This window comes from Staurois parvus, unplaced genomic scaffold (assembly GCF_062004578.1).
Source record: "Staurois parvus isolate SC_StPar_1 unplaced genomic scaffold, SC_StPar_1.0 ptg000209l, whole genome shotgun sequence".
Classification (NCBI taxonomy): Eukaryota; Metazoa; Chordata; class Amphibia; order Anura; family Ranidae; genus Staurois; species Staurois parvus.
The window spans coordinates 7513308-7540043 of NW_028318005.1; the positions used below are offsets into that span (position 1 = coordinate 7513308).

At 40.8% G+C, this 26736-nt stretch overlaps 1 protein-coding gene across 2 annotated transcripts in view; it reads left to right on the plus strand.

The window, feature by feature from the left end:
• The window catches only part of CFAP92 (cilia and flagella associated protein 92 (putative)), a 132351-nt gene that overhangs the window by 48137 nt on the left and 57478 nt on the right, over positions 1–26736 (plus strand). For both annotated transcript variants that reach the window (XR_016312940.1, XM_089678729.1), the window contains exons 6-8: positions 8450–8628; positions 15818–15928; positions 21233–21417. Coding sequence is in view for 1 of the 2 variants with exons in the window: in XM_089678729.1 (XP_089534855.1) it covers positions 8450–8628; positions 15818–15928; positions 21233–21417 (475 nt within the window). In the remaining variant the exon portion in view is untranslated. The remainder of the gene's footprint in view (positions 1–8449; positions 8629–15817; positions 15929–21232; positions 21418–26736) is intronic.

A 26736-nucleotide genomic window follows, 5' to 3' on the forward strand; every position in this document is an offset into this window, starting at 1 on the left:
GGAGTACATGGGAGGACACCACGGAGGAAGCCATTGCTGTCCAAAAAGAATATTGCAGCATGTTTGAAGTTTGCAAAAGAGCGCCTGGATGTTCCACAGCACTACTGGCAAAATATACTGTGGACAGATGAAACCAAGATTGAGTTGTTTGGGAAGAACACACAACACTATGTGTGGAGAAAAAAAGGCACAGCACACCAACATCAAAACCTCATCCCCACTGTAAAACATGGCGGAGGGAGCATCATGGTTTGGGGCTGCTTTGCTGCCTCAGGGCCTGGACGGATTGTTGTCATTGATGGGAAAATGAATTCCAGAGTTTATCAAGACATTTTGCAGGAAAACGTACGACCATCTGTCCGCCAACTGAAGCTCCGCAGAGGATGGGTGATGCAACAGGACAATGACCCAAAGCATACAAGTAATTCAACAAAACAATGGCTGCAACAGCACAGAATACGCCTTCTGGAGTGGCCCAGTCAGAGTCCTGACCTCAACCCGATTGAAATGCTGTGGCATGACCTTAAGAGAGCGATTCACACCAGACATCCCAAGAATATTGCTACAATGAAACAGTTTTGTGAAGAGGAGTGGTCCAAACTTACTCCAGATCGTTGTGCAGGTCTGATCTGCAACTACAGGAAACGTTTGGTTGAGGTTATTGCAGCCAAAGGAGGGTCAACCAGTTATTAAGTCCAAAGGTTCACATACTTTTTCCTCCCTGCACTGTGAATGTTTACATGTTATGTGCAATTAAACTATGGCAACATCTAATGTTTGTGTAGTATTATGTTCAGCAGACTGTGTTCTTCTATTGTTGTGACTTAGATGACGTTCAGAGCACATTTTATGCCCAATTCATGCAAAACTCCACGTAATCCCAAGGGGTTCACATACTTTTTCTTGCAACTGTAGGTTAATTTTAAGGTGAAGGTCTAGGCTTATGTTTTAAAATAAAAATGGTTTTGGATCACCTTTACATTAATATTTTTTAACAATCATAAGGTTTTAAAAAAACTTTGTAAAATAACTTTTAGGCCTCGGACAGCCCTAGCTCTTTTCACCCTCTCATTCAGTTATACAGGCTGAGCAGCTGCTGCTCAAAACACCTGGGATGCCAGCTGCAGATATCCCCAGGTATATTCTCTGCACCACTGCAGATTTCACCATGTGAGCAAGGTCTTATGCAGGCCATACATGTGTCGAATTCTGAACAAAATGTCTTTAGAAAATTGGAAATTTTGTGTGTTTTTGTAATCCGATGGTACCACCATTGTTTTCGAAATTCGACCAACAAAGCTTTCAATTTCACCTCGTTGCTTTTCATAGCTGGAAATATTCTTTTCTTTCCAGGTCACAGCTCATACTCATTTCTTTTTTGATTATATTTCTCACACGATTCTCCCACTGTTGATTAGAAATTTGTTAATTTTTCAAAAAAATTCCAACATTCCCTATCAGTCAAATTAAAAAATCAGCCAATGCCTAGCCACATACAGGAGCCTGAAATCCAATGACCACTTTGAAAGCCTGAAGGTGCGTATCTTCCTCATTTCAATTCCTCACTACCTATCACAGTTTCGAAGGCCATGAAATGCCAAGATAGCACCAACCCCAACCCCCCCAATGACCCCTTTTTGGAAAGTAGACACCCCAAGGAATTTAAAAAGAGGCATGATGAGTATTTTGCAGATCTCATTTTTTCTCACAAGGTTTTGAAATATAAAAAAAGAAAAATATGTTTTTGTTTTCTTTCTTCATTTTCCAAAAACTTGTGGCAACAAACGAGATGTGCAAAATACTCACAATGCTTCTTATCAAATTGCTTGGGGTGTTTACTTTCCAAAAAGGGGTCATTTGGGGGGGGGGGGGAAATAGGGGGTTGGTGCTGTCTTAGCATTTCAGGGCCTCCGAAACTGTGATATGTAGTCAGTAAGTGTAACGAGGAAATAGAGCCCCTTATAAATCCTGAAGGTGCTTATTGGATTTTGGGGTCCTGTACTTGGCTAGACTGCCAAACAGTCTCTTACATGTGGTACCCCCATACTCGGGAGAAGTAGCAGAGTGTATTTTGGGAGTAATTCCACATATACCCATGGCTTGTGTGAGCAATAAATCATTAAATTGACAATTTTGTGTAAAACAAATTTATTTTTTTTTGTCATTTTCCAAAAACTTGTGGTAAAATAATAAATTCTTCTATTGACTCAACATGCTTCTCAGCAAATAGTTTGAGGTGTCTACTTTCCAAAAAGGGGTAGTTTTGGGGGGTGGGGGCATTTTATGCCCAGCATTAGAAGTTTATTCCACACATCTCTCACTTTTCTAACCACCTGAAGACCAAGCCTTTTCTGACACTTTTTTGTTCACATGAAAAAAATCTGTATTTTTTGCTAGGAAATTACTTTGAACCCCCAAACATTATATATTTTTTTTAAATCAGACACCGTAGTGAATAAAATGGTGGGTGCTGCAATTTTTTATGTCACATAGTACTCGCGCAGTGATTTTTCAATCGCAAATATTTTGAAAACAATACATTTTTTTAATTTTAATGCACAAAAACACAATATATTGGCCAATTATTTGGTAACTTACAGTGGGGCAAAAAAGTATTTAGTCAGCCACCAATTGTGCAAGTTCTCCCACTTAAAAAGATGAGAGAGGCCTGTAATTGGCATCATAGGTAGACCTCAACTATGAGAGACAAAATGAGAAAAAAAATACAGACAATCACATTGGCTGATTTGGAAAGAATTTATTTGCAAATTATGGTGGAAAATAAGTATTTGGTCACCTACAAACAAGCAAGATTTCTGGCTCTCACAAACCTGTACCTTCTTTTTTAGGAGGCTCCTCTGTCCTGCACTCATTACCTGTATCAATGGCACCTGTTTGAACTTGTTATCAGTGTAAAAGACACCTGTCCACAACCTCAAACAGTCACACTCCAAACTCCACTATGGTGAAGACAAAAGAGCTGTCGAAGGGCACCAGAAACAAAATTGTAGACCTGCACCAGGCTGGGAAGACTGAATCTGCAATAGGCAAGCAGCTTGGTGTGAACAAATCAACTGTGGGAGCAATAATTAGAAAATGGAAGACATACAAGACCACTGATAATCTCCCTCGATTTGGGGCTCCACGCAAGATCTCACTACGTGGGGTCAAAATGATCACAAGAACGGTGAGCTAAAATCCCAGGACCACACGGGGGGACCTAGTGAATGACCTGCAGAGAGCTGGGACCAACATAACATAGGCTACCATCAGTAACACACTACGCCGCCAGGGACTCAGATCCTGCAGTGCCAGACATGTCCCCCTGCTTAAGCCAGTACATGTCCGGGCCCGTCTGAAGTTTTCTAGAGAGCATTTTGATGATCCAAAAGAGGGTTGGGAGAATGTTATATGGTCAGATGAAACCAAAATAGAGCTGTTTGGTAGAAACACAACTCGTCATGTTTGGAGGAGAGAGAATGCTGAGTTGCATCCAAAGAACACTATACCTACTGTGAAGCATGGGGGTGGCAACATCATGCTTTGGAGCTGTTTCTCCGCAAAGGGACCAGGACGACTGATCCATGTACAGGAAAGAATGAATGGGGCCATGTATCGTGAGATTTTGAGTGCAAACCTCCTTCCATCAGCAAGGGCATTGAAGATGAAACGTGGCTGGGTCTTCCAACATGACAACGATCCCAAACATACCGCCCGGGCAACGAAGGATTGGCTTCATAAGAAGCATTTCAAGGTCCTGGAGTGGCCTAGCCAGTCTCCAGATCTCAACCCCATAGAAAACCTTTGGAGGGAATTGAAAGTCCATGTTGCCTAGCGACAGCCCCAAAACATCACTGCTCTAGAGGAGATCTGCATGGAGCAATGGGCCAACATACCAGCAACAGTGTGTGCCAACCTTGTGAAGACTTACAGGAAACGTTTGACCTCTGTCATTGCCAACAAAGGATATATAACAAAGTATTGAGATGAACTTTTGATATTGACCAAATACTTATTTTCCACCATAATTTGCAAATAAATTCTTTCCAAATCAGCCAATCTGATTGTCTGGATTTTTTTTCTCATTTTGTCTCTCATAGTTGAGGTCTACCTATGATGCCAATTACAGGCCTCTCTCATCTTTTTAAGTGGGAGAACTTGCACAATTGGTGGCTGACTAAATACTTTTTTGCCCCACTGTATAAAAGATGATGGTATGCTTGAGTAAATAGATACCAAACGTGACATGCTTTAAAACTCTGCATGCCCCGTGCAATGACAACAAACTGCATACAATTTTAATATTCATAGGGAACTCTTTAAAAGCCTTTACAAGCTACCGTTTTAGATTTACAGAGGAGGTCTAGTGCTAGAATTACTGCCCTTGATCTGACCTTCGCGGCAATACGTCACATGCATGGTGCAACTGCTGTTTACATACTGGTATGGGGTCAACTCTTGCGCACACAGGTGCACGCGGGGGGCGAGGGTACTTTTTTTTAAAGTTATTTTGATTTTTTAAAATTATTTTTACACTGTCCCTTTAATTTTTTTTTTATCACTTTTAATGCTATCACAGGGAATGCAAATATCCCCTATAACTTCAATGGGCATTGTCATATATTCTTTTTTGAGAAATCTGGGGTCTATCAGACTCTAGATATCTCCTCTGCCCTTACATTATCTAATCTCACCAAGATCACTGTGATTACATGCTTTCCCAATTTACAAATGATGCTGTTTATATCCTGCGAAACTGAAGTGATGAAATGCTTGTAGCTTCCGATTTCTTAGACTGTATAGATGATTGGCTCCATTCTGGTCTCCAATCAGATCTATGGTCAGCTGGCAGAAACACCAGCAGCAGGTTCCCCCGATGGCATGGGACTTTTCGCACTGTTGTTGTGCTAATCTGAAGGCCACACCAAGTTTGGAGGTCTTTAGCTATTGATTCTGCAAACAGTTGGCAACTTCTGCGCACTGTGCGCTTCAGCATGCGCTGACCCCGCTTTGACATTTTATGTGGCCTACCACTTCGTAGCTGAGTTGCTGTTGTTCCCAGTTGCTTCTACTTTGTTATAATACCACTAACAGTTGACCGTGGAGTATTTAGTAGCAAGGAATTTACATGGTTGGATTTATTGTACAGGTGGCATCCTATCACAGTACCACGCTTGAATTCACTGAGCTCCTGAGAGCAATCAATTCTTTCACAAATATTTTTAGAAGCAGTCTACATGCCTTGGTGCTTGATTGTATACACCTGTGGCCATGGAGATGATTGGAACAGCTGAATCCAATGATTTGGAGGGGTGTCCCACTACTTTTAATGTATATGCTATAAATTGTATGTTTTTGTTCTGCTAGAGGAGAAACATTTTAACAAAGCAAATCTGTGCAAAAAAAAATATATATAAAAAAATAATAAAAAAGAAAAAATAGGTAGATCAAGGTTTTAACAAGGCCATTGTTAAGCACAAACGCACTACAATCCATTTAACATGTTTTCCTGTGGGACATGTTCACATCTATGCTTTTTTCAGCTGCTGCATTTTTGGAAAGGGTCAGGGACTTTTTTAAACTCAAAGCAGTGCATTTGTGGTTCAATAGACTGCAGTGGAGACACTTCATAAAAAGCATGTAGTGGGTTTTTTAATTTGCCCAGCAACAAATTGGTCCAAAAAAACACTGCAGAAACAGATCAAAAGTAATCTGTATAGGTATGAACCGAGCCTTAGGGTAACAGGTGAGGTCAGAGTCAAGGGCTGGGTCAAAGGTCAGTGTATTTTAGGTAAGATTATAAAAAACAGCATTTTTAATATAATATCAGTTGGCATCAGTATGTTTTAAGTAGGATAAAAAACAGCAACTGTTGTTTTTGGCCCTTCTACTTGTACAAGCAACCAATAATATATGTGGTATCACTATGATCGTTAGGAGCAGGAGCATTTGTTTTGGGGTATTCTTTGGTCATAGGTTATAGTAATAGCAAGAAATGTACAACTAAATTAAAAAAAACAAAAACTTTTTTTTTTACTATTTTGTGCCGTTTTCCTTTGATAATTGAAAAAAAATCTGGCGATGTCCATTAGCTGTTACACCAAATAAAAGTCCAATTTGTCTTTAAAAAAAACAAGGTATAATCCACCCAGATATACGAAGTAGTTGCAATGATATAGCAGGTTTACTAACATATGTCAGATTTGCAAAACTGTTTTCAGGCATTAGGAAATGTTTTATGCCCCAATCACACTAGAGCATTTTGAATGCCTGCAATTTCAAAACGCTCTGCTAAAACGAGAAATTGTGAAACTGCGTGTTCAGGTGACATTCATTTTAATGGCACCTAAAGATGCGGTGCGATTGTGTCATGGTGCTGTGTTGCAGTCGCAGCAAACCACATTGCTCGATGTGTATCGCCCAAAAGAAGTTCCATGGATTTCAACCCGATACCTAATGTGCCATTGTCTAGCTTGGAGAGGTCTGTGCGTCTCTCCATGAATATGCCTCCCCAGACCATCACTATCCCACCACCAAAACGGTCATGCTGAACAATGTTACAGGCAGCTTAACATTCTCCACGGCTTCTCCAGACCCTTTCATGTCTGTCACATGTGCTCAGGGTGAACCTACTCTCATCCGTGAAAAGCACAGGGCACCAGTGGCCGACCTGCCAATTCTGCTGTTCAATGGAAAATGCCAATCGAGCTCTATGGTGCCAGGCAGTGAGCACAGAGCCCGCTAGAGAACATGGGGCCCTCAGACCACCCTCATAAAGTCTGTTTCTGATTGTTTGGTCAGAGACCTTCACACCATTGGCCTGCTGGAGGTCATTTTGTAGGGCTCTGCCAGTGCTCATCCTGTTACTCCTTGCACAAAGGAGCAGACACCGGTTGTGCTGATGGGTTAAGGACCTTCTATGGCCCTGTCCAGCTCTCCTAGAGTAACTGCCTGTGTTGGATTGATGACTATAATTTTATTCTGGAAGTTAACAGATGAGAGGGAAATTCCTTCATAAAGGTTGATATTATTAGCAGCGAGGACAAATAATAATAAAAAATATATAATATAGAATGTCATTGCATGTGGTAATGAAACATGGAAAACTAATTATGAAATTCTGACGGTATAGTTTATGAGTTTTGGTATATTATTGATATTGATATTGATATGTAATCCTCAAAATAATGCAGTGTACTGCATTTTACTGCTTTTAACACAGTAACCTTCACAATTGTTTAATTTTCTGTAGAACAGAACATATAAAATGCATGCAGTAAAATACAGTACAAATTACAATACATCACACTGGGCTTCCTGCCCCACAATACACTGCAGAAGAGAAAGAAAATGAGATGAAGACTATTTAAGCAAACATTAGTGGGTACAAAAATGCATTTCCTGACATTTGGCAACATTGGTTCTTCAGTGAAAAAAAGTGCTTTCTGTGAGACTTTTTTTTTATAAAATAGGGTTACATTTCTTGTACATTCGCCTGACATTCACTGAACACTTTGTAAATAGCATTTGCCAGGTCTGATATGTTGAATTAACTAGATGCACATGCTTGACACATGTTTTTTTTTTAAATATTTTTTATTCTTTTTGATTGAATAGAAATCCCCCCCCCCCAAAGAAAAAAGAGATAAACCCTCCCAAAGCACTTGTGCTCTGTGCTGAAAAGTACTGGAACTTTTGCCACCGCTAGTGCCTAGGAAGGGGCTTCAGAGAAGATGAAAGGCTTATATGTATCCTTACACAACTGGTTTTATGGGACATCTAACCAGTTCACAGTGTATGCGGCACATAGTTAAAATGTAAAATGAATGTAATATTTTTAATTTAACTACTGTGAGGACAGGAAGAGATGGGAGTACTGTATCTGAAAAGCTATTCCAGGTAAGTGACTTTGCAAATACTTAATCACCATACATGCTGAAGAAATGAGGGAAGGTTAACAACCTAAATGATTTCCCATTTCCTTTGAAAGTGACAGCTTTTACAGTAGTACTTTTCTGTTTCTGTTCCTCCAAGATCATCACTGTACAGCCTTCTTGGTGCAGAAAAACCTCTTTTTTAGATTTCTCTCATTTCGCCTGCACATTCTGGCCATCTTTCCATAAGTGGATTGAATGAATGGAGAGCCAATGGCCTGTGAGAGCCAATGGCCTGTGAGAGCAGGCAGGAAGAGAGCAGAGCTCTACTGCAGACGAGCACATTGCTGGATCGAGTGAGGTAAGTAGGGTGGGGGGGCGATACTACTGCAGGGACAAATTGTGCCTTATTGCAGGGAATGCAGTAAGGTAAAAAATGTTTTGCCCGCAGAACCACTTTCAGTTGCAGATCTCTCAGTATGGTAATTGTTGGTGACTCGAAGGGATAAAATGTTCAAGATATATTTTGTCTTTGAGAATTTAACGTCTGTTTTTTCCAATCTTCTTTTGGTCAGGTCTGAATTATCCAATATTGGCTTATCTGCCACAACTCCATCAGAGAAGCTACCAGCAGGACCTAATGAGAGGAACAAGTCAGCGGGGAGTCAGACAGATGTGAAAGCTGATTTACAGAAACTCCACTTGAACACACAATCGTTAAAATATCTTAAAACAGATGTATCCTCATCAAAGGGTGAGAATGATACTCTATGCTATTTTAAAGTGTCTAACACTGTATACTCAGAGAAATGCACACGTCTGGGAGACTCATACCATGAGGAGGTACTGATGATTCACTGATGGGCACTGACTGGCAGCACTGATGAGCGGCACTGATGGGCACAACTGCTGGGCAGCACTGATGGGTGGCACTTCTGAGCACTGATAGGTGGCACTGATGAGCACTGATCATCAGTACCCTGATTATCAGTGCAGATCTGCTCTGTGACATTTGCCGGTTATCGGCAGTACTTTCCTCACGCTGTGACTGCATGAGGAAAGTGCTGCCGATAACTGGCAACTGTATTTACTTTGTGATCTGCTGTGTCATTGGACACAGCTGATCACATGGCAAAAGGCCACGTAAGCATTTCCTGCTTGCGTGATTGGCTTACTGATTTTTCCAGAAGTCTGCACATAGATACAAATCAGATTTTTGGCATCCTCTGCAACAAAAATTTACTTTTTGGTGAGATACTCCCAGAGGGAAATCATATCTAAAAGGATGCAGACCTCACAGCTTTCCTCATTGGAACCCTGCAGGTGCCACAGCTGATTGATAAAACCACTCCCAAGCATATTCACTCTTCACAAAGACAAACAGCTATTTCTCCAGAATAACAAAAGGTAGGAATCTGCTACAAAGTTTGGTAAAACCCTTGCAATGTGCATGGATCACCCAGAGGGGAAGATTTTTTTCTCAACAAAAGTGGAGTTACTCTTTAAGCAGACAATATAAGGATTTTTTTTAGATATTAAAAAAATAATATTTTTATTGAAGTTATCACGAGGGAATAGACAATAAATATATTTAGAAAAATTACTAGGGGCCTTTCAGTGGTATGTACTTTTACTTTTAACAGATAGTTTTCAGATTATAAATTCCCAGCGTACTAAGTGACTACCGTATTTTCCGGCGTATAAGACGACTTTTTACCCCTTGAAAATCTTCTCAAAAGTCGGGGGTCGTCTTATACGCCGGTAATGTATTTAGGGGGGCGGCGCGGTGCCGCCGCCGCCCCCCCCCCCTTCCAACAGAAGGGAAACTAAGTACAGGGGTGGGCAGGGGCTGCTGTCTCTTACCTGGCTCCGGTCCCACGACGATCCGGTCCAGGAAGCGCGGCTGCTCCTTCCTTCGGTTCGTCCACTGGATGTTCGCGCGGCTGCTCGGCTCCGCCTCCTCACCGGTGATTGGCCGCCAGAACTGTAGCTCAGGAAAGGCAAACAGGCAGCCAATCACCGGCGAGGAGGCGGAGCTGAGCGGCCCCGCGAAAATCGAGTGGAGATGCAGGTAAGTGTGCCGTGCTTAGGTGCTGCTGCAACCACATATGCTGGCTGCAGCAGCACCGTACTGGAACAGGGGTCAGCAAGTGTCAGTGGGAGAAATAGTGCCCCATCATTGTCCCACTGACACCAATGATGGGGCACTATTCCTCCCACTGACACCAATGATGGGGCACTATTCCTCCCATTGATACTAATGATGGGGCACTATTCCTCCCACTGATACCAATGATGGGGCACTATTCCTCCCACTAATACCAATGATGGGGCACTATTCCTCCCACTGACACCAATGATGGGACACGATTCTTCCCACTGGTGTGCACTGGAAGAGGGGTAGTCTTATACGGCGAGTATAGCGCAAACACTACATTTTAACAGGAAAAGTAGGGGGTCGTCTTATACGCCCAGTCGTCTTATACGCCGGAAAATACGGTATTTGTACAAATACCTTTTTTTTAAACGTTTATTTACAGAAGTCATATGCCGCACTTTTACTGTATATTCACTCAATATTCTTTGAAATGTTAAAGAATCTTTGTTGGATGTTACCAAAAGTTGCCTTACCCTTATTCAGGATGTAACATGTTACAAATAGACCGGCCTCCACACCGCCTACGATCCCCATTATGACAGCTAGGCTCTGCCTGTGTAGAATGCATGCAGGTAAAAAATCTTCAACCTTGAGAACCACTTTAAAGCTGAGCTCCAGTCAAAATCTAAAAAAATAAAAGTCAGCAGCTGCAAAAAGTGTAGCTACTGACTTTTTAAGAACAGACACTCGTCTATCCCTTGATCCAGCGGTGTCTTCACTGCAGCTGAGTTCACCGGCCATCCTCTCTCACCTTTGGGTGGAGCTCTGCTTTAAGTTAAAGCAGCTACCTGGCCCAGAAAACCTTTTAGAGTACCCTCCACTGTTTAAACATGTCTGTGTGTGTGCTGCTATAAACTGTTTTTAAAAAAACTGTACTGATAAATAGGGGGGCTGTAGTTGATGACCTCCTTCTAAAATGATACTTTCCTGGCTATCTCTGGGTCAGATGCTGAGCGACTGACCCAGAACAAGCATGTGAATTAGAAAATCATAGTGAAGTAAAACCTACTGATCTGAATACTTGGTCATGGTCAGTGCCTCAAAAAGTCACTGAATCAGCATGACAGCCAGGCAAATAGCATAAAAAAGTCAATAGTGGCAGCCCTCATTTTTCTAAGTACAGGTTTCTTTAAAACTGAATTAAAGAAAAGCAGCTGAATACACATTCCAAATACATATGCAGAAACTGATTTACTTGCACCTACTAAAGGATTTGTAATTGTGTGCAGTCCATTTCCTGATTCAAGAACAACCAGATTTTTGACCTGTACAACATCATGAGCAGAGCTTGACCAAGAACACAACCCCAGCCTGTCAACTGAACAGTGAAGAAACAACAGCATGTGGGGAGATGCAGTGTGTTGTGGTGGCAGCAAATAAGGGGCCCATTGTCCCTTGATGAAGTCAAGTGATTGGTTGACATAACGTGTAGGGAGGAGCCGACTACGCCATGCTGCTAAACTGGATGTGTACGGGCAGCCATTTTGTTTGACTTCATCCATGCTATGAATCTGGATACTGAAGTACACCAGTTATAGTGTACTTTAAAAATTGAGTATATTTTAATCTTTTAGTAAAATACTGTTACCCATACGGAGAGCACTATATATCTTATTTGTGGAGAGAATCTCATGTGTATACCACGGGATTGTGAAGGATGGAGGTGGATTGAAGTCACCAGTGGAGAGGAGAAGGGGAGAGCAACCATGTAAAAGGAGACCCCATTATAAGGGGAAGGCGCATGAGACCTAATTTTGGGGCAAAGCATCAAGGTGAGAGCATATGGAAATAGGTGATGGGAGAGATGCACGTGGTGATAAGAAGTTAAAAGTGGAGAATATATAAACACATTAAAGAACCGAGATTTTGCACATATAAGAACTATTATGGAAATTTTATTTCATACCGACATTTGGAACTTTGATCATATTTGGATATTTATTTGATCATGTTTATTTTTATATATGTGACATATATTATATACGCAGATGTTTGTTAGAACAACGCACTTTATATTTAGAAGGATTAATGCACTTTATACTTTGCGACACTGTCACAGAGGTTTATTTATATCCCTTTCTCTTGTGGGAACAGAAGAAGTGTCAGCAGCAGTAATATCACTAGTCCATGCATTTATATGCGTATTTTTTATTTTTATTTAATATATAAGCACACATGCACTTTGACTTATGGTCATAATAGTCATATGTACTATATATAGCACTTTAATTAGAGTGGTAGCACTATATATTCCTTTACAGTGTCTGAGCTGGAGTTTTTTTTTTTTTTCTTTCATTTTCAGTACCAAGGTTTTGGCCCTGGCATTGGCTCTCCTTTGAGATCAGAAGACCTCCTTTCTGGAATAACTGAATGACCTGATTCTGCTCTAACAGCAGATGACTGTCAGTTGATGTTCAGAAGATGGTGCAAACTCTGCAGAGCTTCAGCTGGATCCTGAACTTCCAAAGGGCAGTGTTGGAATATCTGGGCCTAGTTTTGAACTCCTCAGTTTGCTCCTGCATGATGATACTGAGCTTGATGGTATCTTTCTTTTGAGGTGGTTCTGTATGCCCAGTTTTATGTCTGTTTAAAATTAATACTTTGATAGTGTGGGACAAACAGGCTCAATCCCTGGAATTACCTATGCATCTGACCAACAAAGCCAGAATGGCCATGGAGTGATAGTTGTTGTCCAGTCCAGCACTGCAATCAGGGAAGCCCTTTCACCTGGTGGTCTGAAAGTTGCCAATGACGCATGGCAGCTTGTGTGGCTGGGCAGGAGTCCTGGATTCCCTATTGGTAAAGGGGACATGCTTGTTAGAGAAAGCTTGGCTACCGATGAATGTTTTCGAGTTTAAGGTGATCTGGTCATCCTTTAGCACTGGACCTTTCTACACTGGTGTCTCCCAGTCAAGTTACAGCAACTTCTCGGCAGTGCTGTAAATTAATCATCAAGGCAGTACTGGAAGTGTGCAGAGCAGAACTCCATATTTTAGCCCTGCATAGTGCATATTTTATCTGTGGGAAATTGGCAAGCGCACGCCCTTGGCAATCAACATCTTGATCACAAAGAATGGTCTGTCCACCCGGATGTGTTTTGGATGCTATCTCAGGTGGGGGTTAACGACCGTGGGACACTCTGGCCTCTAGATTTAACAAAAAAAAACAGTCAGTCTTGTGACCAGAACCAAAGATCCTCACACCTTTGCAGTGAATGCTCTTGTGACTTTGTGGGATCAGTGAAGCCTGATTTATTCCTTTCTTGGCTCAAACTCCTGCCTTGCCTGCTCCGGGGCACATAGGAAGGAAAGACATTCCAGTGATCCCCGTTGCACAGAATTGGCCCAGGAAGGCTTGGCACTTGGACATAGTCAGGCTTCTGGCAAACTCCCTGTGGACACCTTATATCAAGGACCTCATGTTACATCATGCCTTGCATTCACTGGTTTTAACAGCTTGGCCATTAAACCCCAGGTCCTGAAGGACTGGGGACTTTTAGATTTGATCATTCCTACTTTGTTGAATGCCAGGAAGATGTCTTTCTGTAGGTTCTACAATTGCAATTGGAAATTGTAATTTTCTTAATGTGAGGAGAAGAAATTTCACCCCAGGATGTGTTCCATGGGACAAGTTTTGTCTTTCCTTCAGTTAAGTTTAGCTATTGTTGCCATTGTTTGCTGGGTTGCCTGCCTCTCATAGGATTGCTTTTTGGACATCCCTATGATCTAAGGATTTCTTTACTCTTCTTTGTGAAGTATGATAAAGACAACAGGATTTTGACTTGCCTTGTTACTTTGCTTGCTTACAAACTTGAGGCTTGCTTGAAGTGGATGGGAGTTATGCTGAGATACAACTTTGTTGTTTGCCAATGTCCATTCATGTGATGGTGTAACTTAACCCAATACCCAATACTCTAACAATATCTTTTCTGTGTCCTATAATGTAGCGAGTATAATAAATATTGAACTCGTCACCATTGTTCACAGTGCTTTCGGTGCTATTGACATGAAATTTTCATCACATGTCAGTAACAACCCATGTAATCCATACATACAAAGAAACCAAAACAAATAAGTTCAGAAATTAAGTTATGTGTAATAAAATGAAATGGCATAGGTAAAAAGTATTGAACACGCTCACTGAAATTTATTTAATACTTTGTACAAAATCTTTTGTTGGTAATGACAGATTCAAGACGCTTCCTGTATGGAGAAATTTTCTTCCACACAGTCTTCACATCTTGAAGGTTCCGTGGGCCTCTTCTATGAACTCTGATCTTTAGTTCTTTCCATAGATTTTCTATTGGATTTAAGTCAGGCTGGGCCATTCTAGCAGCATTATTTTATTTCTTTGAAACCAATTGAGAGTTTCCTTAGCTTTATGTTTGGGATCATTGTCTTGCTGAAATGTCCACCCTTGTTTTGTCTTCATCATCCTGGTAGATGGCAGCAGATTTTTATCATGAATGTCTTGGTACATTTTTCCATTTATCCTTCCTTCAGTGAAATTAAGTTTGCCATTACCGTTGCTAAAAAACAGCCCCACGCCATGATGTTCCCATCTCCAAACTTCACTGTTGTTATGGTGTTCTTGGGGTGATGTGCAGTGCATTTTGACCTCCAAACGTGTGTATTATGGCATCCAACGAGTTCAATTTTGGTTACATCTGACCAGACTATATTCTCCCAGTACAGTATTCACAGGCTTGTCTAAATGTTGTGCAGCAAAGCTAAAATGAGCTTCAACATGTTTTTTTTTTCAGCATTAGAGTCTTGCGTGGTGAGTGTGCATATAGGCCATGGCGGTTGAGTGCATTACTTATTGTTTTCTTTGAAACAATTGTACCTGCTAATTCCAGGTCTTTCTGAAGCTATCCACAAGTGGTCTGCCGCTCTTGCACAAACCTTCTGATAATTTTTTTCACTCCTCTGTCAGAAATCTTGCGAGTAGCACCTGTTCATGGTCAGTTTATAGTGAAATGATGGTTTTTCCACTTCCAGATTATGGCCACAACAGTGCTCACTGGAACATTCAGAATTTTAAAAATCCTTCTGTAACCAATGCCATCAGTATGTTTTGCAACAATAAGGTTGCAAAGGTCTTGCGAGAGCTCTCTGCTTTCATGAGATGTTTCTTGTAATGAGTCACCTTTTTATAGGCTATCAGTTGAGACTAAATCTGCTGAAATTAATTTGCACTGACAAGGGCCAGGATTGCTTTAGAATTACTGATAGATTTCAGCTGTTGTCTTGGCTTTCCATGCCTTTTTGCACCTCTCTTTCTTCATGTGTTCAATACTTTTTCCCTGTGTCATTCCATTTTATTACATATAACTTAATTTCTGAACTTATTTGTTTTGATTTCTTTGTATGTATGGATTGCATGAGTTGTTACCAACGTGATGAAAACATTCATGTCAATAGCACCTTTAGAAATATATTTACTGAGAAAAATGGTTACGTGTTCAATACTTATTTTACCCGCTGTATATTCCGTACATAAATGGAAAAATGTGGTCATAAAAATAATTTCTAACTTGCCCCTCCCCCCAATCAGGAAGTTCAGGTTGAGCTCTAAACGGCCTAATCTTTTAGGTTCAGCAAACTGTGTGTATGTGTGATATCTAATGTATGTCCTCTTTTTTGATATTCCAGATGTGATTGATAGCGGGTATATTAGACATATGCAAATCATTTTTGTATGTTTTATACATGCAGAGAAGGTTGTTTGAATATTTGGGCAGAATTGTCCATGATTTCATTGCGTTTTATCTTATCCCATGTAGTCATGAAACAGTCATTGACAGAAATGCTTGAAAAAACCCCAAGTATTCGATCAGTGCAAATGGATCGCAAGTGTTTGACTTTAGGTATTAGCTTCATGCCACTTCTTGCAGGTGAGTAGAGTCTGGTTGTCTGTCTATCTGTGGTGTTGAGGTTTCAGGCAGGTGGTGTAAGCTGATGTGGCCAAAAATTAGAAGGCCACATCAGCACACACTTGCTGCAAGGATCACTGTGGATGGGCTTTACATGTCAGTGCTCCTGCCAGGTTTTGAATGCAATTTGTGTTATCTCAAAGTCTGTACCCCCAGAGTGGACCTAGCATTTAGTGACAGTGCTGTTGATTTCCTCTAATCTGCAGCAATCTTTGCAAATACTGGCAATCAGCTTCCAGCACAGGAAATCTCCCATCTCTAATAACTTATTTGTGACTCCTATATGTCACATGATCTGCTGAAAAGAGTCGCAAATTCATTTTTAGCAATAAGCAACTTTGTTTAGCAGGAGCTGATAGTTGGTGTGTGCAAGGGATCACTGGAGGTTAGAAGAGATCAGCAGCACTATTAATAAATGCTGGGTCTGGGTCCTGCTTTCTATGCATGGTCAGTAGATCCTCATCCCCTGCAGATTAGTCTCCTGGCCCCTTAGAAGCTTATGAGGTTCTACTGTACATTTTTCTACTTCATTGAGAAGTAGAAGATATATTGGCCAGAGGTAAACATTGCTGCAGAATGCTGGTGAACTTGGTGCCATACCTGTATGAGTATACAGCAGGGGAAGGTGGGTTAGATAAACGTAGTGGGAGGAAAGGAGTTGGGTGGGGGAAGAAAACATAAAACAAAATACTGACTGAATGGTTCCTTATCCTTTAAGATAAAATCAGTCATAAGGCAATTATAAATGTGTTTCCCAATATACTGGGTAATTACGGTTTTTATTGATAAAATGCATCAAACGTATTAAACCTTGATCTATTTTAAAACATATTTGCTAAGATTTCAATCATGTAATATAGCAGCTGAGTTTTAATTAGCTGTGACATATGGAAAGCACATACTACCTGCCATTTTTCCCCTCATCCCCCCACCAAGTCCTCAAAGTATACACCTCAAATGGCCAGCAATGCAGATCAGTGCAATGCAGATCAAAATATTAAAGCCTCCTAAACACTATGATGTTTGTTGTGGTGCACTGCAGTGTGAGTCCATTACCAGCTACAGTACTTGAGCATTTGGGTTGCCATTCTAAACAACTGGAATCACAATACAGCCCATAGAGTGCTTTGGGTTACAGCTGTTACAAAATGCACATTACTACAAAGCATAGCTCTGAGGGAGGTCTAAAGACTAGCTATACATTTAAATTATTTAATCCCAATGACCTACCTCCCCATGCTAAATAAACAAATTTGCAGTTGCCTTAGATCAACTGATCCAGAAGCCTACATCATATCAGGTGGAGCTAAGTCAGAGACGTTTCCCTGCAGGCTTATAGGTAGACACCTTTGCATGTGGGCTTTGAAAAACCCAGTACCTTTGGAACTCTGCTCCCTGACATTGCATCTTGCTGTCGCCCAGGACCCCTATCACTACACCACTGACTTTGAATCTTCCTTCCTCCTACACCACTGACTGTGAATCCTCATTTCCTCCCAGTACCCTCTTAACAGTGCACCTTTTTGCCAGCTAGCAAATTGCCACCTTCACCACTGGCTGGTGGGAAAAGATTTTTTAAAAATTCTCTTGTTGCTTGTTCTGAACTGTTGGAGCCAGCTGAATGGCAAACTGCTGGGCTTGGCCTAAACTTGTGCAGTGTAGGTGGACCCCCCACACACTACTTGATTGGATGCCAAGCTTGACAGTTCTCTAATTGGCTGGCTCCGGAGCTGTGCATACGCAGTTCAGAGTCAGTGACAAGGGGAATTTTATGGGCACTTTTCTCCTGTCTATGTACAGTTATGGACAGAAGAAAAGTGCCTGTTATTTACAAACTGTCCTTAAATTTATGGACGTTGGCAACACAGATACCTACAGTACTGGTCTAGAGTGGAGGAGAGCATCGGTGTGTGGGGGGAAAAGAGTTACATAATACTTATTTTGAATTTTTTTAAGGCTGATCAGAGTTCAGCTTTAACATTTTTGGTTTAAGCATGTTTGATCAACAGTTTGTGCTTGATTAGCTGCAGTGGAGAGACATTGGGGTCAGGAGAACTGTTACTTGGCTTGGTGTTTACCTAAGATGTTTGATTACTGTGTAGTATATGGTACACAGGACACAGTTTATCAATCATTTAAAATATGTCTGCCATGATTGGGGAACATAAATGTAACATTTTTAACTTTTAATGAGGGCACTAATGTCACTTAAGAGAGACAGGTGAACATGATAATGAGGCAAAGAGTAAACCTTTATCCAACACGCATTATTGCATTGCCTTTTATTTCATCACAATTTAGATCAATATACTTTTTTTTATAGTTTAAATGACTGCATTTAAACAAATATGAATGCATTAAAAATAACCAATGCATCACACAGATGTGAACTAGTGTTATTTAAATCAATGGCCAACCTTTGTACCTGTGCTAAAAGGCAATGATGTGAAATGGCCCCTGTTGAATGTCAAGACTACCACTTTTGACCCTATGCCAGTATATTGTACATTTCCAAATGTAAATAGCACTACTTTTAGCCTTATTCCAACAAAATCGAAAACCACCAATTTTTCTGAGCTGAACAGTTAAAGTACCTATGTTGTCTGTCACTGCTCAGGGTCTTTTACAGAATATCAGCAGAGCTGTGGTGCCTAACTTCATGGAAGTCAGTACTGGAATACCAATTACAATACCGTACAAACACTCAAGATTACAAATACAATTACCGTAGGTGGCATGTCCCTTTTCTGCAGACTGTGGCCTCAGCCAGCCCATAGAAATAGCCCTAGCTGGAGATGGAAGTCATAGCCAGACTCCAGAGTGTGGTTATTTTGTACTTCTATATTAGTGGCTGATGAGTTCTTGACTTTAAATGACGTCTTGTTAACATTTTTAATTCACTTAGTCAGTTTGCTGCACTACCTGCTGCTGAGCCTGCTGCCTCATTATAGACATTCCTGCTCAGGCTGTGAAAGCACCAAATTAGAGGATTGCTAGGTTGATTGATAGAATTAGTTATACCACAGTCTGTACCTGTCAGGTTCCTGTTCAGACAGTTTATTAACATGAGAAGTGATACCAGTATTGGTACTGACACTGTATTATCTGTCACCTTTATCCAAAGCTGTCTCTGAAAATGAGTACTATTCACTGAAAATTAGTTTCACTCTTTCTGAACATCAGTGGGATTCTCACCATTACTGAGTGTTAGCTTTAATAGCTGAGTCAGACAAAGTGTCACAATATAGATCATCTTTTGGAGGCTTTAAGTAATGCATAAGAGTGTGTTTTTATATTAGGAGTACTGTTATGTCCTGTCATACTGTTGAGTGAACTCATTTAAATTCAGTACAAATAAAGGAAACCTGTATTGAGAAAAAACAATGCTGGTTTTGCTTGATTTGCCTTTAGAAAATGTTGTTTGCCTGGCTGTTGTGCTGACCTTCCTGTTGCAGTAGTATGGGTCACTGACCCTGCGCAATGTATGCAAAAACGTTTGTGATCTGCACACATTGAAAAAGATAGAAGCCAGAGGGTCAGGCAAGTGACTAGGGTTTTTAAAGGACCTAAATGAAAGCACCCCCATATTCCCTACAGGTTTACTTTTCAGACACGCAGCATCAATTCTGATCAGGAGGGGATCCTTATTCAAATCTCCTTCTGAATCAGAGCACAACAGAATGGATGTCTGTACTTCCATGGTTTTTCAGGCCTAGATGAACTTGGAGGTAGTCAATGTAAATGGACGCATGTCCATTTACATCTGCCTGCCTATAGCCTAGAATTGAGCGAAAGGATCCTCAGTTTCACATTGATCAATTGTGCTTTCACAGCATCTCAGTGTACCCGTGGTTTTCATGCAGATTAGCTGCATCTTCCCATAGACTTCTATTATGTCCCGAGGTTTGTGGCTTTTTTCTGAAAGCATACAGGACTTTTGGTTGGCTTGCAGAAAGTACACCAAAACTGTTGAACATAATAGAAATCTATGGGAAAATGCAGCTAACCCGCACAAAAAACAAAGGTACACTGTGCTGCACCTGCATTGCAGTCGAAGCACAGCAGGTACATTGTGAAAGTGCTCAAATTAAGCAGAACTTTATACAGCTTTTGCTTAGTACACAGCCCTCCCTACTTTTTCCTGTTGCAGTTAAGTAACATTTACCCCTGGTACACATATCCGCGTTCCTACGGTCCGCGTTTTGCGCGGGCACGAGAGCCGATTCATTTGAATGGACTTCTGTGCCCTGGGACACGTAAGGAAGAAGTCCCTGCACTTCTGAAAACGCAGCATGCAGGGGAACCTCGGTTCCCAGTGTGGGCGGAATGCCATTAGAATTAATGGCACCCACCTGCGGGTCCTCATTCCTCTGTGCGGGTGGTGTGGCTGCACAGATTTTTTTTGTGGATCTGCAGCCGCACCACCCGTACATACAGTATGTGAACCTAGCCTTAGGGTCCATGCACACGGGGCTTAAAAAAAAATGATACTTCTACAGGAGTTTTGTTTTTTACCTGTAGAAGCAACGTAATGTTCTCCTGTGTCCATGCAAATTAGGATGTTTAGAGTCATATTTTAAGCTCATTATTTAGACACAGGAAAAAAACCCTCCTTGTTTGCATTTTTGAGTTTTGTGGCAGGAAAAAACGCTAACCGTTCCAAAACGCCTATACAAGAATGTTCTATGTGAGCATTTTCTTTCTGTCAAAAGAACTATTTTTTATTAAACCCAGTATGCATGGACCCTTACAGGTATTATCTTTCCCTCAAACTTTAACTGTACAGTTAAAGGAGAAGCCACAGACTGATTGTCATCTCTGTCACTCTTTTCCTTTCAGCAATTTCCTTGTTAGCTCATGAGCAAAATAAGTTTAGAATAAATATGAAAGCATTTCTCAAATCTAGAAAATTGAGGGGTTGGTGTAGTAAGGGTTTAAGATTGGCTATTTCAGTCCAAAGTTGATTCAGAAGGGTTGGCAAAGTAGGTATGTGGTGATACACAGAGAATGCTAGGATAATATCTGTTGGAAAGGGGGTGGAGAAGCATCTCATGTAAGGGTAAGTGTTTTACAGCCTTATCAGTCCAAGGGAGCATTATGTTTTTTCAAGTGGTTTCCATATGAAAAACCTGTGCCCCCCATTGGCTCAATCTTTACCTGGGAAAATAGAAACACTGGTAAATTGCTTTAAAACAATTACAGCAGGAACTGACTAGTGCAGTACAAATTGTAAATAAATGTTGTTGTGGGGTTTTTTTTTTTCAGGAGATCTGGCTGTCACAGGTCGGATACAGGAAAGCTCAGATAAAATATTAGATTGCTATATGACTTTGGCTATAAATTCACCTTTACTGTCACAGCAACAAAGACAGGAGCTCAATCCATTGATTATTCGCATTCTTTCAGCTACATCGCTCCCTATGACGCCAACTCCAATCAGTGTGTTACAGGTAATGTTTGTTCTGTGATAGATTTCAAGTAATAATTTAATCTGCTCTGAACTGCAGAAAGATTTCTGAGTTTATTTCACTATACCATAATACTGAAGTCCTTTTGTATCATTTTCCCTGCTTTTGTGGTCAGGCAGGGGACAGTGATGAACAAAGAAAGCTATAGTTAGAGAAATCATTGCACAAGATGAGTGATTTGAGGCTATTGCCCATCACTGTACACCTCTAAGGTAATGTGGCTGAAATACTATACATTAAAGGTAACAAACTGATTGATTCCAAATCAGATTCAAGATGCCTGTGCAAGAGGATTGGGCTTTTCGAATTATCTGCTATTCAGCTGTAAATGGTATGATATTCAACAAATTTGGCAGATTTGTGAAAGTCCAAAACATAGCTACTGTAAAGATGTTTATGCACTACATTTTCATATATACTTGAAGGTTTTTTTTTCTTAACATTTTTATTGAGATGTTGCACGAAAAGGAAATGCAAGCGTATACAATGTTGGACTGAAACACATTAAAACAGTCTTTTAGTTAAAACATGGCTGCCAAATTAGCGACCTAAAAAGACAGCCTTATAAAACCAAGCACTTCTAGAAGAGATCCGTGCATAAAGGATCTCCAGAAACAAAAAATGTATATGCTTTAGGTAGACAAAAGAAAATGTACAATATCAGTTGAGAATTCTCTAGACACTCAGTCCTCCGATATAGTGAGCAGAAACAAAATCCACACTTTTGCATGTAAAAGTGAAGAAATAATTAAATATGCTCACAATTATGTGGCTGTTTTATAGGTAATAAGATGAAGGTGCAGACCCCTATCCTCTGTGTTTCAACAGGGGCGCACGCACCCCATCTTATCTAACCCAGAAGGAAAAAAAAGGGGTGAGTGGGAGAGAAGAGGTGGATTTAGCATAGTATAGAAAAAGAGACTGTAAAGATGGGTGACAGGGAGGGAGGGGAGGGGGAGATGAAGAAGATAAGAGAAAAAAAAGGGTGGGAGGGGGAGTGGACCCGAGTCCCAATAACTTTAATTTCTCCTTGTTAGTAAGGGGAGGAGGGTAAAAAAAGGAAGTTTTAGATAAGCTCCAATACCCCCGAGATGTAGCTTGCAAGAGAATAGTAGGACCATGACTATCATGGCTGAGCCCCTTGACAAGGTGTTGCAGCCCCTCCAGTACTGTAGTGGACCCCCATCTCAGCGAGCCTACCCTTTCAGAGACCTGAAAACATAATACACCAGTAATCCTCAGATGATCAAATAAAAGGGCCATCAAGCCTGGGAGATGTAAATAAGCTCTTCCATATCGGCTGTCTTATTTAATTTTGTGAACCTTTACCTCAGGGATGGTGTCTGACTTTGACACCAATGCACTGGAATGCAAATGCGCGCGACCATGTGACCATGTGCATAGCAAGCGATTTAGGGTAGGAATTTTCCAGCGCCGAGGGTGGCAATAGGCATTGAATAGGGGAGTATTCAGTTGAATATTTAGTGACCTTATTATTATTTGATGGACCTTTGTTCAGTACAGTTGTAATTCAGAACAAGACCACCACCATGAATCCTTCATTTTATCCACAACATCAACAGTGTATTAGGATAGATTTTAAGTAATAAGCAAAGAGTTCTATACCATTTAGAGCACGGGTCTCCAAACTTTCTAAACAAGGGGCCAGTTTACTTTTCTTCAGACTATAGGGGGGGCAGACTGTGGCCAGTGGGAGTAGAAAATATCCCAGTGTCAAAGGGAGTAAACAATACCACATCTTTAGTGGGAGGAAACACGCTCCATCATTAGTGTCAGCGTGATGAATTGTCCCCTATCATTGGTGTCAGTGGAAGGAATAGTTCTCCATCATTGGTATCAGTGGGAGGAGTAGTGCCCCATCATTGGTGTCAGTTGAAGGAGTAGTGCCCCATCATTGGTGTCAATTGGAGAAATAGTGACCCATCACTGGTGTCAGTGGGAGGAATACTGCTCCATCATTGGTGTCAGTGGGAGGAATACTGTCCCATTGTTGGTGTCAGTGTCAGATATTATGTCCTTATTGATGGTTTAAGTGGGAGGAATAGTGCCCCATCATTGGTGTCAGTGGGGGAAATAGTGCTCCATCGTTGGTGTCAGTGGATGGAAGGAATAGTGCCCAATTGTTGGTGTGAGTGGCAAGAATTATGTCCCCATTGTTGGTGTAAGTAGGAGGAATAGTGCCCCAAGAACCAGATAAAGGCAAGCAAAGGGTTGCATCCATCCCCCGGGTCGCAGTTTGGAGACCACTGATCTAGAGTATACTTTAAAGTTATTCTCTTGGGCTGGCACATTAAGTGTTCCCTTTTATCATAGTGAGGGCTTCCCTCAAGCCCTCTTTGGAAAGCGTGATCTTCAGGTCACTTTCCCATTCCTTAGTCAAAGCAGACATCTCTGGGGATATATCCAAACAGAATAAACCATAGATTGAAGAGATCTTATGACATTGGGGAGAACCTGAAGAGCACATCTTTTTGAAAGATGTAAGAGACCTACTACTGTATATAGAGGTTTAATCTTATGGTTATTCAGGAAATGCTGAACCTGTAAGTAAGCCCAAATGGGAAACTGGGGAGAGTAAACAATATCTACTATGTCAGATCTCTCACAGAACATCTTTTCATGAAGAATTGACCTACCAGAAAAGAAGTACTGTTCTCCAATTGGGAAATCCTTCTGTAGTCCAGGCGGAATATCGGAGATATGAGATATAGAGGTCAGGGGACTGGGGATGTGGAAATGGTTATAGACTTGCTAATGTTCCAGTAGCATTTCAACGTTGCTCCAATATGGGGTTAAGTGAGCAGGTCCGTGCCTTTCTTACTTATCGGATTCCATGGCAGGGCCTCGAGGGCTGTTTGTGCAAAGGCACATTATATAGGGATCAAAGCTTTCCATTTCGAATGAACGTTTCAATCCACCAATCTCATCAGGTGACATGCACAGTAGTAAGGGTTTATATCTGGAAGTCCTATCTTTGGTTTTTTGGTTGGCAGACTAATTCTTGGAGTGGCTGTTTTCCAAATGTATTGCTATTGTTTTTGCAAGGATGAGTAAGAATGGGTAAAAAGTTAAGTGAGTACAGCAAGTTAAGATCTGCTGGTAGCAGTATCCCTAGATACGTGATGTCTTAGCATCTGCAAACTAGGTCAGTGAAAAGAGAATAGTTGAGAGCATAAGATTTGATGTAATCAATCAGTAGATTGGAGATTTGTTTGAACAGCTCCAGCTCCGTCAACAGAGCGGGGATAGAGGTCAGAGGTTTTGTAAGAAATAAAAGGGTATAATCCACAAAGGAGGCTATTTTAAACACCATGTTCTGAATCTTTATACCCTGGGTTGGCTCATATACTATACAAGAATGGTTCCAGGGACAGAACAAAAATTATGGGCATTGACGGTTTTTTGTGTATTGTAATATGTATTTTCCAGTATATTTTATACACATTTTATGATATTGCATCAGTTTCTGATCTCATTATTCTTACCTCACTTCATCTGATTGATTAGTAACAGTTAATATATAGTGTACATACAGACATTTAAAACAGGAAAGTGAGTAGTCAGAACAATATATGCTAACAGTGGAGTACCTACTTAACCCTAAAGTGACACCTCTTGTCATCATCATTTTTATTTATGTATGTATTTATTTATTATACAGTCAGCCAACTCATCAACATTCTTCCTTTTTCTTTTGCTTTTAAGTGTTTTTGCTTCTGTGCTTTCATCTCCCTTCTCATTTGTACCTTCTGCTTCTTCTGTGCTGGGGCTTTTTGTCCCATCCCCAAGATCCATTTGTGGTTTTGTTACCATGTTTATTAAGTTATTGTATCATGTCAATCATTGTCCTCCTTTTAAGGTGTCCATCGCAGTCCAATATCTACTCCTCATCACTTTAGCTTCACTCCCGTCAGTCTCCTATTTATTGCTCTATTCACTTTATTGTCATCTCATCATTTTTTACCACTACAATCCCTTTTCTGCTGCACCACATATAGCTTCATTTACCACTGTACCACCCTTTGCCCCAAGAAAACCCTTTATTGTTTATTCTTCATCAGCCTAAACTCCCATTGCCTAGAATGGGGCTAGGTAAAAATGTAAGTAAGGTCCACATCATACTCTGTATTAAGAACTTTAGAATTTTGCTAGTTAGGAAGACTTTATATATACAGTGGATATAAAAAGTCTACACACCCCTGTTAAAATGTCAGGTTTCTGTGATGTAAAAAATGAGATAAAGATAAATAACTTCAGAACTTTTTCTACCTTTAATGTGACCTATAAACTGTACAACTCAATTGAAAAACAAACTGAAATCTTTTGGGGGGGGGGGGGGGACATTAAACAGCTAAAATAATGTGGCTGCATATTGCATAAGTTTCCCACCCTTTTATATCTGGGGATGTAGTTGTGTTCGGAATTAAGTAATCACATTCAAAATCATGTTAAATAGGAATCAGTACACACCTGAAATCATTTAAAGTGCCTCTGATTAACCCCAAAGAAAGTTTAACTGTTCTAGTAGGTCTTTCCTGACATTTTCTTAATCGCAACGTACAGCAAAAGCCATGGTCTGTAGAGAGCTTCCAAAGCATCAGAGAGATCTCATTGTTAAAAGGTATCAGGAGAAGGATACAAAAGAGTTTCCAAGGCATTAGATATACCATGGAACACAGTAAAGACAGTCATCATCAAGTGGAGAAAATATGGCCAACAGTGACATTACCAAGAACTGGACGTCCCTCCAAAATTGATGAAAAGACGAGAAGAAAACTGGTCTGAGAGGCTGCCAAGAGGCCTACAGCAGCATTAAAGGAGCAGCAGGAATATCTGGCAAGTACTGGCTCTGTGGTACATTTGACAACAATCTCCCATATTCTTCATAGGTCTGGGCTATGGGGTAGAGTGGCAAGACAGAAGCCTTTTCTTATGAAGAAAAACATCCAAGCCTAGCTAAATTTTGCAAAAACACATCTGAAGTCTTCCAAAAGCATGTGGGAAAATGTGTTATGGTCTGATGAAACCAAGGTTGAACGTTTTGGCCGTAATTCCAAAAACAACACACCACATCACCAAAAGAACACCATACCCACAGTGAAGCACGGTGGTGGCAGCATCATGCTTTGTGGCTGTTTTTCTTCAGCTGGAACTAGGGCATTAGTCAAGGTAGAGGGGATTATGAACAGTTCCAAATACCAGTCAATATTGGCACAAAACCTTCAGCATGACAACGACCAAAGCATACATCCAAATCAAAGGAATGGCTTCACCAGAGGA